The sequence below is a fragment of the Rhodamnia argentea genome, chromosome 2 (assembly GCF_020921035.1).
Source record: "Rhodamnia argentea isolate NSW1041297 chromosome 2, ASM2092103v1, whole genome shotgun sequence".
In the NCBI taxonomy this organism is placed as follows: domain Eukaryota; kingdom Viridiplantae; phylum Streptophyta; class Magnoliopsida; order Myrtales; family Myrtaceae; genus Rhodamnia; species Rhodamnia argentea.
This window is the reverse complement of record NC_063151.1, coordinates 3,716,716-3,729,995: the sequence shown is the minus strand read 5'-3', so window position 1 is coordinate 3,729,995 and position 13,280 is coordinate 3,716,716. Positions and strand designations below refer to the sequence as shown.

General features: G+C 36.6%; 1 protein-coding gene across 1 annotated transcript; it reads left to right on the top strand.

Annotated features, from left to right (window-relative positions):
- Nucleotides 1-770: 770 nt before the first annotated feature.
- On the top strand, nt 771-4,744 carry LOC115748944 (agamous-like MADS-box protein AGL104). The gene is made up of 12 exons (XM_048274565.1): nt 771-1,103; nt 2,411-2,464; nt 2,570-2,614; nt 2,704-2,722; nt 2,809-2,870; nt 2,995-3,022; nt 3,109-3,170; nt 3,434-3,536; nt 3,741-3,791; nt 3,876-3,979; nt 4,149-4,332; nt 4,466-4,744. The coding sequence occupies exons 1-12, from the start codon at nt 919-921 to the stop codon at nt 4,601-4,603; spliced, it is 1,035 nt and encodes a 344-aa protein (XP_048130522.1). The 5' UTR covers nt 771-918; the 3' UTR covers nt 4,604-4,744.
- Nucleotides 4,745-13,280: the final 8,536 nt, after the last annotated feature.

Below are 13,280 nucleotides of genomic sequence, written 5' to 3'. Positions count from 1 at the left end.
CTGCGTTCCATCTTCTTTTCTACAATAAAGAAGAGTAGGAAGGGACAATTAAGCTGTCGACTTTCACGGTGTGCCGTAACTATGCGTAATGGCATGAGTTGTGTAGAGATTCGCTCACAATGCGAATCGAGCTAAGACCTCGTGAAAGACGGGTGACCCCTCTACCATTGGGTCAATTACCTTGGTGGTCTATCACTCATAATTTAATAATTTCAAATAAGACCGCCATTGGAACTCCCTTAAAAAAACTTCATATCCTCGACACATCGGGTAAAATGGTACGTGTTAGATTGACATTCACTTTCCCTTAATTTTTTCCTCTTAGCAATTGAGATTTTACATTAAAATTCTATAAATTTGAAAGTATATTTGGCCGGTAAAAATTAGCCAAGAAATTTAAAGTTATTTCAAATTGTGTATTTTTTTTAGCATATATTCCTTTTATGTTAACGGAAAGCCAAAAAGTATATTTTGTGTTGCCTTTAGTTTTCAAGACAAGATGAAGCAAAAGACAAAAGTAACTTTGTCCACAGGAATAAAGAAGAGAAAAGGAAGGGGGGGGGGACCGTGGGGTGGAGAAAGGAGGCCTAATACAACCAAAAATTCCTTGTCCAAAAGATGCACTAGTGACTTGATGGAAAGAAACCCAAAATCAACCGAATCAAAATCTGTTGTTACCCCTGCGACCCGGCCCTCTTCCTCTTACAAATCCCCCATTCTCTCCCTTCCATCTCTCTTCTCCCATTAACTCATAACCATCTCTCTCTCTCTCTCTCTCTCTCTCAAAACAAATCCTCCATTCAAGGCATCCTTGTCCTAGCATCACATTTCCAGGAGGGGGGAATTGAAAGTTCTCAAATGGAACATTTTCACCTCTCCTTAGGAGGATAGATGGCATCGGCTGGCGACGAATAAAAGATGGGCCGTGTTAAGCTGGAGATAAGAAGGATAGAGAACATCACGAACCGCCAAGTGACGTTCTCGAAGCGCCGGAATGGGCTCATCAAGAAGGCCTACGAGCTCTCCGTCCTCTGTGACATCGACATTGCGCTCATCATGTTCTCCCACTCCGATCGCGTGAGCCACTTTTCAGGAAAAAGAAGGTAATTCGTTCGTGTTTTGATATGATCGTGTTGGATGTGTAATTATCTCCGAAACTTCCGGTTTCGAAATTTGATCATGGCATCTTTGTTCATCTTTGTCGTTTGCGGGGTAATAGAGACCGATATCTGTCGAGCTTTGTCATGTTGATGGAAATGTAGCGAAGAAGAAGCCAAATGCTGTCGTTTATTCCGTTGTTGGTGCGAAATCGAAAACTGGGAAGTGGAACTTCTCTAGGAACCCGGAGTCCTGTTGATTACTTTAGAAAAGTTCAGGAGACAATTCCGTACTTGTCTCATTTTCTGATAAACAGAACAGAAATCATTCGGGGCATGTGGAAAGTTTTTGAGCTTTTTGTTTGTACTTCCAACGATACCAAATCATCTCCACAGGTTAACCAATATTTAAATGATTATTTAGGCAACGCTTGTGGATATGTCAGGAGGTAAAATAAATGTTAAACACAATTTAGTAATTCAAGTCAATTACACGTCTAGAGACAGAAAAGTTATTTGTTTGGTTGACAATAGGGCGTAGAAGATTCTTTGAGTACCCGACCAATTCCACTCAATTCCAATAGCCCTCAATAAACACCGAGTGAAAATCGAAAGTACATAGATCAGTATCCTCAATAATAGCTTCAAGGGAATGTGTAATTATCGTGATTCCAACCCAAGTCTTGAGAATAGAAGACGAGCACGTTGATTAATTGAGCAACCTCTTGTCAGCGAAAATAGTATGATCGATATAAAAGATTTAAAAAAAAAAACTCTCGCGTATATCTTGTACAGTGTTGGGTTATATAATATACTTTATGCAGCTTAGACACAGTTTTTGTCTTCATTTTCTTCGACAACAGTTTCCATCAAGTATTTGTCCGGATCCATTTCCCCCTTTTGCTTCTTTCATTTCTTTCCATCTCCCATTCTTTCTTTCCCTTTTTCTCGTTTTACCAATACTGCCCTTCTCTCCCATGGGCCTCTGCGCTGCATATTGCACTCAAAGACTTCCTCCACCATCGCCGCGGACCGCCGTCCGAGCCACGAGCAGGTCGGCGGATGCCCTTGGACCTTTGATTCAAGATGAAGAGATCGGCAAATAGTGAAATTTGTGTGGTGTTCATTGTTCGAATACGTATTATCATTATTCCTTCAATGTCAAACAGGAAAATAATTTCCGATTTTTCTGCACGAATTTCTATTTTTGTTGCCTCTAATATCGTAATTTCGTGCTGAGTTTTGTTTTAGCTTACAGTTGAAGTTCCGCTACTTCTAATTGTTCAATTTGACTAGACAAATCTCTTAACCAGGATCGAGGATGTGTTCACCCGTTTCATTAACCTCTCCGACCAAGAACGAGACAAGTATGCAATTAAAACTTTGTAACAACGTCTACCACCTCTTTTTTTATGGTTTTTCTTGCAACATTATTAGTTATAAATTTTTTATTTTTTGCCTTTTTGGTTCAGTCCTAGATGTCCAGGATCGGCGCACGCGGATCACCCCAAATTGCCGTAGGCCCTCAAATTTATCAATTGTCTATCCGAATTAATTTCTTATAGCTTGGTTCTGAACTGGATTTCTCAATATTTTTTTTTTGCAGCTCAATCCAAAACAAAGAGGTGCAAATTGAAACTCGCACATTGTTTTTCAGCAATTCTCTCTCTAATTTATCAAATTTTCACTCATAATCAATTTGCTCTCGCAGTACTTGCTCAGGACCCTCCAGCAACTCAGAAATGAGAATGACCTCGCTCTCGAACTTGCAAAGTGCGTTGGATCCCTCCCTTCCTATTTCATTTTACTAAATTCGTAGAAAATCAGGATCGAACTAACCCTGAATTGATTTTATGTGATCTGCGCATTGGCGTATCTCCAATCGGTTTGACAAAAGTCCGGGGGCAGTTGACTCCGACGCCGAGGTAAACGTGCTTCCTCCGAGATAAATTGGACCCTTGTGGCAAAAGCAACATTTCTTCAGGCGTCTAAATTGAGCTGAGTATGGCAGGAGATCCATCAGCAGATTGGCATGTTGAGGCAGCAACTTCTGGAGGCAGAGGAGCAGATGCGGTAACTCCTAATAGAAATCTAGATATGTGCACAAAGATTTGATCCTGTGTGAATTTGACCGATAGGACACTTTAGGGTACGCGTTGTTATTCATTAGAAATTCTTAATAGGGTGAAAAATTTTATGCATGAATTGCTAGTCTCAATTCCTTGAAAAAAATTAATAAAGTTTATGTTAACAGTTCGAAATTTCTTTTGTTTATTACCCGCTAATTCTCGGTAATTGATGGGTGCAATTTTTTTTTTGGCTTCTGGAAAATGCAGAATATACGAGCCGACACTGCTTCCAAAAAATACATCTTTGAAGGATCTGGAGTCTATTGAGGATACTCTTGTTGATAGCCTTCAACGCGTGGTGCAGAGAAAGGTGTGTTTCTATAATTTAGCACAACATTCTTGAAATGCGATTACATTTTTTTTCCATTACATTAGCAAGATTGAACCAACGCAGCAGTTTATGTAGAACAATTTAAGTTATTGTGCTTGTATATAGTTAAATGTTCAATGTTCAGCCCCAAGTCCTAGCCAAATTAGACCACTGAGCTAAAATTGCTAATGTTCTTCTTAGCAGGAACAATTGATGGTAAACCACCTATCTCCTTACGATCCATCCAGTATGCAGGTAATTCAGCAAGATCTAGACATGATCTAAACATGTGAATAATCATTTTTCACGTCATTTATTTTCCTTCATAATGAGTTGCAGCAAGGGATGTCGAGCTCCTTCGACAATGAAGTCGGGTGGTTGCCGGAAAACGATCCGCACAATGCGCACTTCTTCGACTCGTCCGCTTCTCTCATGCAAGTCAGGCAAGCTTCGAGATTTTTCAGTTTACCCTCGTAATTTCGTGTTTGCCCAGAGTTTAATTTGCCAAAATGCCGGGCTTCGACAATTATTTGTCGACTAATGGCGAGTCGCATGTTGTTTGTTGCATCTATTATGCAAGTCACTAACACACGAAGAACTAAAATTTTGCAGGGATCTATCATCTTCACTATATCAAACTTTAGTACAAGCAACGGGCTCAAGCTGCATTGACCCGAGAAGCATGGCGGAGTCACATGTATCAAACCCTAGCGAGGGGAATATCTCAGCTTGGCCTCAGGAGTACACTTCGACTGCCCACAATACAAACATGATTTCTCAGTCCTCTTACACACAGGTTGAACTTTAGATTTGGTTAATTTCTTTTGCCATGAATTTTTCATCAGTAATTAAAATTATATATATACATATACAAATGCGTATTAAATTATAATAATGATAAAAATAATAAAAATTTGTTGTTGAAGCAGCATGGGATGGGGGTCCCGGAATTGCCAGAGGTGATGCAATGTGAGCAGGTGGAGATGCCAATGAACAGCTCCCACCTAACAACAGATAATGAAGCTCCACAATACGAGACAGAAGGCCCTCAGATCAATGGGCAATGAGCAATTAATAAATTATTTTATTTCCCTTTTTTGGGTTAAATTGTATCTAGAAAAATGCTTACGTGTGTGGAGAAACTCACTCCAGCAATTACTTGTAATTAGTCGTCAGAATCTTTCACGTGAAAGCTTTGTAGAATATAATGAATTGTTGTGAAATATGAAGTTCCTATGCTTTTAACAAAATTTTTGTGTTTTGAACCCCCCTTCCCAAAAAAAAAAAAAGCCCATTTTCTGAAATTGTCTGAAATTGAATTACGAATTGGAGTGGGTACAAAAAAAAAATAAATAGAAAAGGATAGTCTCGTTTAAAAGAAAATTTTCATGCCCGATGAAGAGGAAGATCCAGGGTTTTTCGTGCTCAGAGAGAGAGAGAGAGAGAGATTTGTTTCAACGTAGGGCTAATTGAAGAAACAAGGAGAGAGTTTTATGAATTTTCATGTGGACTTACAACGTCAACTGAATTATTTCCACATGTCATCCAGCTTAGCTATTTCACGGAAAAATTGGATAAAACTGATGGAGGGTAAATATGTCATGTATGTACCGGTTTGAAATTTTTAGCGATTCAAAAATTAGTTTGGGGTAAATTTGTCACATGCACATTAGTTTGGGGTTTCTCTATTAGTTACACCTGTCAAAATGGGTAATATACCCATTTTGCAACTCATATATGACAGGTTGTGTTGTTATATGAATTGGCTATATTAAATAATAGGTTTGCGAGTTATTTAGATACTCATTATATCGTCCTATTTTTGTATTAATGTGAGATTCTTAATTTGTTAACCCCTAGCAGATAGACTCGAGAAATATTAACACAACAATGGAAGTCATATCCTTATTTACTTCGAAAACAAAACTATGACACGTAGATGAGGTTCGACGCTATTTTCTATATGGGTGATATCATGGGGTGATTTTCATTGGAGGCAAGATGGTGAACATTGTTAAACAAAGATGACCAGATCTTGATACATTCAAGACTCACTCATCATGTCCCAAATAGTCCTTAACACGCTCCTTACTAAATATCTGATTCTTATTTCATTTCTTTAAATCCGGTCTTTTATAAGTGGATCCGCTGGATTTGTGTTGAATTTAGTAGCGCACGCACACATGCACACTTGCTCCCGAGAGAGAGAGAGAGAGAGAGAGAGAGAGAGAGAGAGAGAGAGAGTGATTATGTCAACAATTTAGAGACATTGATTTTTTTTTTTTTAAGTATTTGCAACTATCGAACTTTCATGTTACTCCAACTTTCTCAATATCTTCATTGTTTTCAAATTTTAAGAGTTCCTTATGCAACATTGACAGAAAATAGAGTTTCAAAGAAAATGGAACGTCAGCGTCTTTTTATAGAGAGATGAAATCGAGGATCCTAGATTGCCCGACAACCTAGTTGCTTCCACATTTTAAGTGTTTCTAATAGAACATCAGAATTAGGTAAATTATCATAGAAAATAAAAGATAAACAAGGACAGCTCCCATATTTAATTGGGAGAAAAAAAAGAATCATATCATGTTTACCAATATCTATGTCAGAAATCTTCTCAAATAGAAGACGTAATCATGTTCAACGATGAAATTAAGAGAAATAATGAATCATTAAAAAATAAATATGATTTTAATTAATAAATTCAGAATATGTATATATGTATATATATGCAAGATATCTCCTTTTTGGGTACTATTCATGCCTGCCATTGGTGGATTGTCGGATCTTGACAAAAAAAGAAAAACAGAGGAAATGGTGGAGGAAAATGAAAGATTTCTTAAGTAATTAAACTAGGAATAAGGAGGCATACCAGGAGATAGAGATGACAAGTTGAGGAGGACGACAGAGAAGATATCAAGGTAAAATGGGCTCTTCTGGTGTGCTGTTGGAATGGAACCCCTGGAGCGCATATATAGGGGAAGAGAGAAACTACCAATTAAGTGAGACAATCTCGAGTTTTAAGTACTTTTATGTTTTATATTTCAGTTAGGGAGTACTTATAATTGTTACAGAGAGAAAAATATGTTGGTTTGATCGCCGACCTCTCTCCCTCTCGATCTCGCTTGTATCCCTCAAGTTTTTCTGAATAATAATGGACAACCCTCAATTGTGAGGCATGAGCACACTTAAATAGGCTTTCCTAGGGTTTCACTCTATTTTTAGTTATTTATGAAATGGTCCCCCACGTTTATGATATTTGCAATGTGGTCCGTAGGGAAAGATTCCTTTTTAATTCAGGCCCTATGTGGCCATTTCATGGCTCGATAGATAATTTGATAAGCCAATGATTTTTTTACCGTATAGCCCATGGAATGGGGTTGGCTAGCCTGTGGCCTCCTTTGTGGGCTCGTATGCTCTTTTATGGGTTTAAGGAGGCCTTTTTTTTTATTATTAATTAAGCTTTTTAATTAAAATGGCTTTTAATTAATTATCTTTAACGGACTGAATTAAGCCTCAAATAGACCCTAAAGGCCTTCTAATTTTCGGCACATATGCTCCCTTAGGCTGGCTAAATTTTCTAATGGGTACTGGCCTCGTCTACGTCTCTATTTCAAGCCTGCTTCCACCACTAGTCCAATTAAATGCAAATGTTAGTGCACTGAATACTAAAATTAAACTATCATATACGAAAACTATACTAAAAATGATTTAACTTTTTTGGTATGGACTAAGGTTAGTCGCTGATTTTAATATGTAATTAATGACCAAAAGGATAACAAAAATTTAGGTGTCAAGAACTTCCCTCTTTGAGTGGAGGCTCCTAAAGGCTTTGCTCAAATATCAAAATTGAAACCTAAATGTTAACCATGTTATGCACGTTCTTTTTGTTTGGATATGCAGTCCGTTTTTTTTGCAAACAAGTATGATGTATGAAATGCAAATACAAACAATATCCAACATATCTCAAGCTCACACCTTTAAGTGCGGATTGCTTTACCCGGGTACGAAACTTAGCTCGAACACCCGACATAGCTGCAGGTAGAAAAATACATATATCTCGATTCAAGTAGCTCCTTTGAGGACAACTCGAACGGGTTGAGCTATCGATTGTAACTGATAATTGTGTCTCTTGGTACTGTTCTTTTATGGACATTACCATGAGTCGATAGGAGTTGTTCAAAAATCTTATTTTACCTCTATAGAGAGGTGTCAAGTGAGAATATATTTTGAAAAACCTCGCAAACAAAATGAGTAAAAGTATTTTCTTATTAATTATAATTAGCCTTAAGTAGAGCGCTTAGAGCCTAATTTTTCCAAGGACAAAATTATATTGCTTTGGTGTTTATGTTGCAAAAACCAAGCAATTGAAAAATAATAATTGATGTTAGACCTATTTCCCAAAAAGAAAGTGGAGTACAATTCCCCTTTAGATCAAATGATACAACTAAGATTACAAATGTGCTCAAAGCACTCCAAAACTTTGTGTTTCCCATCACAGAATTACACCCAATAACACACAATGCTAACTCATTCATAAATTCAGTTCCTTATTTTTTGTCATAATTGCTATTGGAGCAAGGCTAAATTGGGGTTGAAGCAAATTGATGAGAATAGAAGAGGGAAAAGTGAAATAGAGAGCATTGAATGACTAATTTTGAAGCTAGGCTTCGTTTAATTAGGCAGACTTGTCTCACCATTGACTTGATTCGAAAGAGTGATTTTAGAAAAACTCAGGTCATCACATTTGTATTGTTAAAGTTAAAAACAAAATAGGGAAGTTGTGAATAGTTGCCTAGGCTCACCACCATCACCTTGGACTAGGTAGCTTGCACGAGGTCGTACACGGTGGACTGGAAAATGCTGTTGACCAAAAGGTTCCACCACTCGCCCCAGAAGTCCTACATCAAGGTTGTGAGGTAAGGATCGTCGAACTGTCACTCAAGGTCAAGCTCTAGGGTGGCACAAGCCGAGACGACGTATACAGTGAGCACGAATATGTTGTTAGGATCTATCCCACATTTTAGGTGAGTTCTTTTATCCGGACTATATCCATACTTTATCCATTCATGCGAAATTTGCGTTACCCCAAACATCGGATTAGATAAAATTATCCTATTCGTAGTTTTATCTGACCTACCAAATGCAACCTAGAGTTATACGTAATTATTTAGCTAAGCTTATGTTGTAAAAGATCAAGGTTGTCTTGATAATAAGGTTGGACAAGTTCGAATTTTGAAGCACCTATGCCTTGAGTCATAGTACTTTGTGTAATCTTATAAGGCTTGTAATTGAGATTCCCAATCAATTGACAAAGTTAAAATCCTTAGGTAGATAAATCAATAGGGTTTGATTTAAGGCAAGTGAGGAGCACGATTAAATCGACTTGCGTACCATCTTCTTTTCTATAATGAAGAAGAGTAGGAAGGGACAATTAAAGCTGTCGACTTTCACGATATGTTGTAACTACGCGTAACAGCATAAGTTGTGTAGAGATTCACTCATAATTGTTAGAGAAAATCCCTTATGATGTTTTGAAGATGACAAAATAATCAAAGGCTACTAATTTGTTTATTGGTTGAGTAGAACCAGGTAAAAGAAGCACAAGCCGTTATGCATATGGTGTATTAACATATCGTCCGAAGGTTATCAGTTATATATCAATGGTGAACAAGGCATTGTGCGTAGAGGTGTCCACAAGTTTGAGGAATCTAAGTAGAAGGTGAACAACCCTAGAACGGGAAGTTTGGTAAAACTTGGAAGGACCTTCGATAGGTGAACAAAAAGGTAGAGTCGCAATTGCCAATACGCTTGGAGGGACCGGAAGAAGGAGCTCAAGATATTATATCTATATTATGCATTCTGAAGATTGATTTTGTTTATGAAGATTGTTCAGACACAGCAAAGTATTTAGATATAGAAGACCGTTTCCGCTTCTGAAGTCTATTTTTGAAGATTGTTCGGAAGCTGCGAGATATATTGATTATAGATTCTAAAGACCCACGTCCGACATATGTCCATTGGTGCCAAGGTATTTATGGAAGTTTGTAATCTTTGATCGATAGGATTATTCAATAGCATGATTGACAGAATATCCTTGATTGGAAATTACCTTCCATGGGACAAGAAAACTTCCATATTTGAAGAACTCCACTTATGGAAACCGAAGATTTAGTTGTATGGGCGACCGAATCGAAGTGTTTAGATTCTCGCAACAACGATTATCAAATCTCTCTAGATACGGTCTCGTTCAATCAAAGATTGATGGCGTCCAATTAGCAATAGAAGAACCATCCTTTGAAGACCTGTCCAATGGCTAGTTTGGGGGTGAAGGATTATAAAAGGAGATCCATGGTGCTACTACGGTGAAGGATTAGAATCATAAATTCCAAAGTGCTAGAGTTATTCAGATTCATACTTGTTCTCATGAGCTTTACACGACAATATTTGAGAGGCTTTATAAGAGTGATTGAGAAATGATAGTGTAATCTATCAAAGAGAGTATCATCAATTGTTGTAAACCTCCATTGATTCATTTAGTGGAATCCAACTAATCGACTGTCAGCCTGGGAGAGTGGACGTAGGCTTGATCTAAGCCGAACCACTATAATCGTCGTGTGCAATATTCTTTATCTCTAAACTCTAATCATTATGTTTGATAAAATATTGCATACTAGTGGTCATATTCTGAATCTGCATATCCAGAATTGCATACTCGTGTTCAGAATCAAAACTGCACATATTCATATTTAGATTATATGTACATTTCGACTTGATTCTTTTAATTCCGCATTTTCTAGATAAAATTATTTAAAGTCACCTATTCACCCCCTCTAGGTGATATTGCTAGACATAACAATTGGTATCAAAGTAGGTTGCTCAATATTTTGAAGTGTTTTTACTTCTGAGTTAACGATCTATCATGTCTAGCGATGTTTCTTGGGGATCGGGTGATGCACAGTTCAACTTCAAGCCTCCTTATTTCGATGGAAAGGATGACACGTTTGATGCAATAAGATGATGTAGTTCTTCAAGGCATTAGACAATCTTATGTGGGATGGCGTGCCTAAAGGAGTAAATCCTACCACTGCTGCAACTTTGGAAATGGGAATAATGCTTATGCTCCTACCCTATCGAATATTGAAAGAGTAAAAAGACAAGGACTCGATTCCAAAGCTATTTTTGCGCTCTTCCGTGTGCTATCCACTCCTTTATTTAATCGTGTTGCAGAACAAGAATAAGCAAAAGCTATATGGGACAAACTTCATGTCACATTTCAGGGAATTGACAGAGAGAAAGAAACAAATCTTGGCATTCTGCTAAGTGACTATGAAGCCTTCAAAATGAAGACCGATGAGTCAATTGCTGATATGATTGACAGATTTCAAATTCTAGCGAGTGGTCTTGCAAGGCAAGGTGCTCCTGTTTTTTAACTAATGCAGATTTGCAAGATTCTTTGAGGGCTTATGGATGATTCGAACTACATCAAACCATCCATTCAAGAGCGTCAAACAATTAGACCATTATCCATTGATGAACTTGCGGGGACTTTACAGTCATAAGAGACAAAACGAGTCAACAAAGAAAATTATACAAAAGGTAAGAAGTTTTTTTTTTTTTTTTTTTGGGACAAAAGGTAAGAAGTTGATTGCTTTAAAATCTAAAACTGATTCTAATGATTCAGATTCCGAAGATGATGAAGAGCTTGTTCGCATGGTAAAGAAGTTTAGAAAAATGGCTAAGAAGGGAAGAAAGCTCAAAGGGAAAAAGCCATTCAAACAAGCTGATCAAAAGAAGACCTTCGGCGATAGAGAAGAAGGTACAGATGTGATTTGTTTCGAATGCGGGAAAAAGGGACATAACAAACCAAATTGTCCTTTGCTAAAGAAAAAGAAAGTCAAGTATGAGAAGTCCAGGAGTGACGCTGAGTGTGAAGGTAGTGACGAAGACTACGTAAATATTTGTCTCTTGGCAAATTCGAATTCAATCGAAAAAATTGAGGTATTTCATTCTAAAATTCCAGAAGAAGTTTGTGATTATATTCACGATTTGTGCCTGGATTAAAAAGTTGCTATTAAGAAGACCTTTGAATTGAAAAAGAAAACACAAAGTTGAGGCAACATGAAATTTCAAATAATGAAAAGATTGAGTTTTTACAAAAGGAATTTTTGCAAATGAAAGAAAATCGAGATTTGTTTGCAAATGAGAATACTCATTTAATAGAAAAAATTTCAAAAGTTTCCAAGAAGTTTTCTCTCAGTCCAAAATCTTTAGAAACTGCTCTTTCTATGCCAATTCCATGTTTTAATAAATCAGGACTTGTTTTGGAAGAAAAGAGTTTGATCAAAAATGATTTTTCAAATGTCAAGGAAAGACTAAAGGGTAAGTCTCCAACTATTGTTTCCAAAAATTATTTGTGAAAACATTTTTCAAAACCCGTTGGCCGAAACTTCTCCAAATATTCAAACTTTCGGAATTCAATTAATCAGAAGCAAGAATGTCAAAAAGGTTGGAGACAATCGAAAAAGACTTTCCGAAATTTCGATAAATTTTCTAACATGAATGGACCCAAATTCATTTGGGTACCAAATAAAAGATGAGTTGCTTTTCTTGTAGGAAATAAAAGAGAAGAGAAAGAGAAATTGGTATGTTGTTATATTTCCAATTTGCTTTGCGAACATACTTCATTTATCTAAATTCTGATTGTACTTGATATTGCACTTTGGTTGATTCATTTTATGATGTGTTCAAATAATTAGTTGTATCTCTGATGGCTCATAAGGTAAGTTTAATTGATTGGTCAATATCTTTCTTAAAGATAATGTGATTTATTTGATTGATGCTCTCTGATCTTATCTTGCTTAAATTTTATTTTGGAATATCTTTATGCATGATATTATGGTTAAGAAAGAATCTTGTGCCATCACAATTTAATTCCGTTGATATCTTTTTATGGCATGTTATATATCATTCATTGTGCTGCAAAGTGAGATACTTAAGGAATGTTATTTAATTATATTATTTCTTGTTATGCCTTAAGATTATGGAAAGAATCCTTGCACTTTGAATAAGTTTCCTTATTTTACACTAATGTAAAGGAAAGGATCCATATCTTTGGATACCAAAAAGGAAACGAGTTTATTGCAGGATTCTCTACAAGGAAAGATTGATTGCAAATCAATGTAAATCATGATGCAATCGACAAAGGATCTCAATGAAGAGTATTTTCTAAGAGGGAAAGTTTATTCTCTCCTCTACAAGAAACCTTTGCTTCAAATATTTACGTTTCTTTTGCGAACATCATTAGCGATATATTCTCGATATGCATATGGGATCGTGCCTAAGAAAAATCTATTTTTGAAAGATTTCATTGCAATACACTTATATATATATGGATATTCTTGCTATTATTTTAAAAGTATATTTTAGAATTGGCAAGTTTAATCCGTGAATCAAAGGAAGGTATGCACGTGATATTCTTAGTATTTTATTTGCAAAGATTATTATTATCTCTTCCACAAGAAACTGCAGGTTGCAAAAGAATCTTTCCATATGAAGTTGGAAAGTTTGTTCAAAATCTGAAGAAAGATGTTTGGAAAGTTCGATACAAACATTGGAGGAAGAATTCGCAATATTTTGGAAGGGTCAGAAATTCTCATCTTCACTGACATCTCTCGCAAATCATTGAAGTCATATCAAAATATATTGAGCAAGCCCTTAGAGTATCGTGTGAAAGGTTAAGTG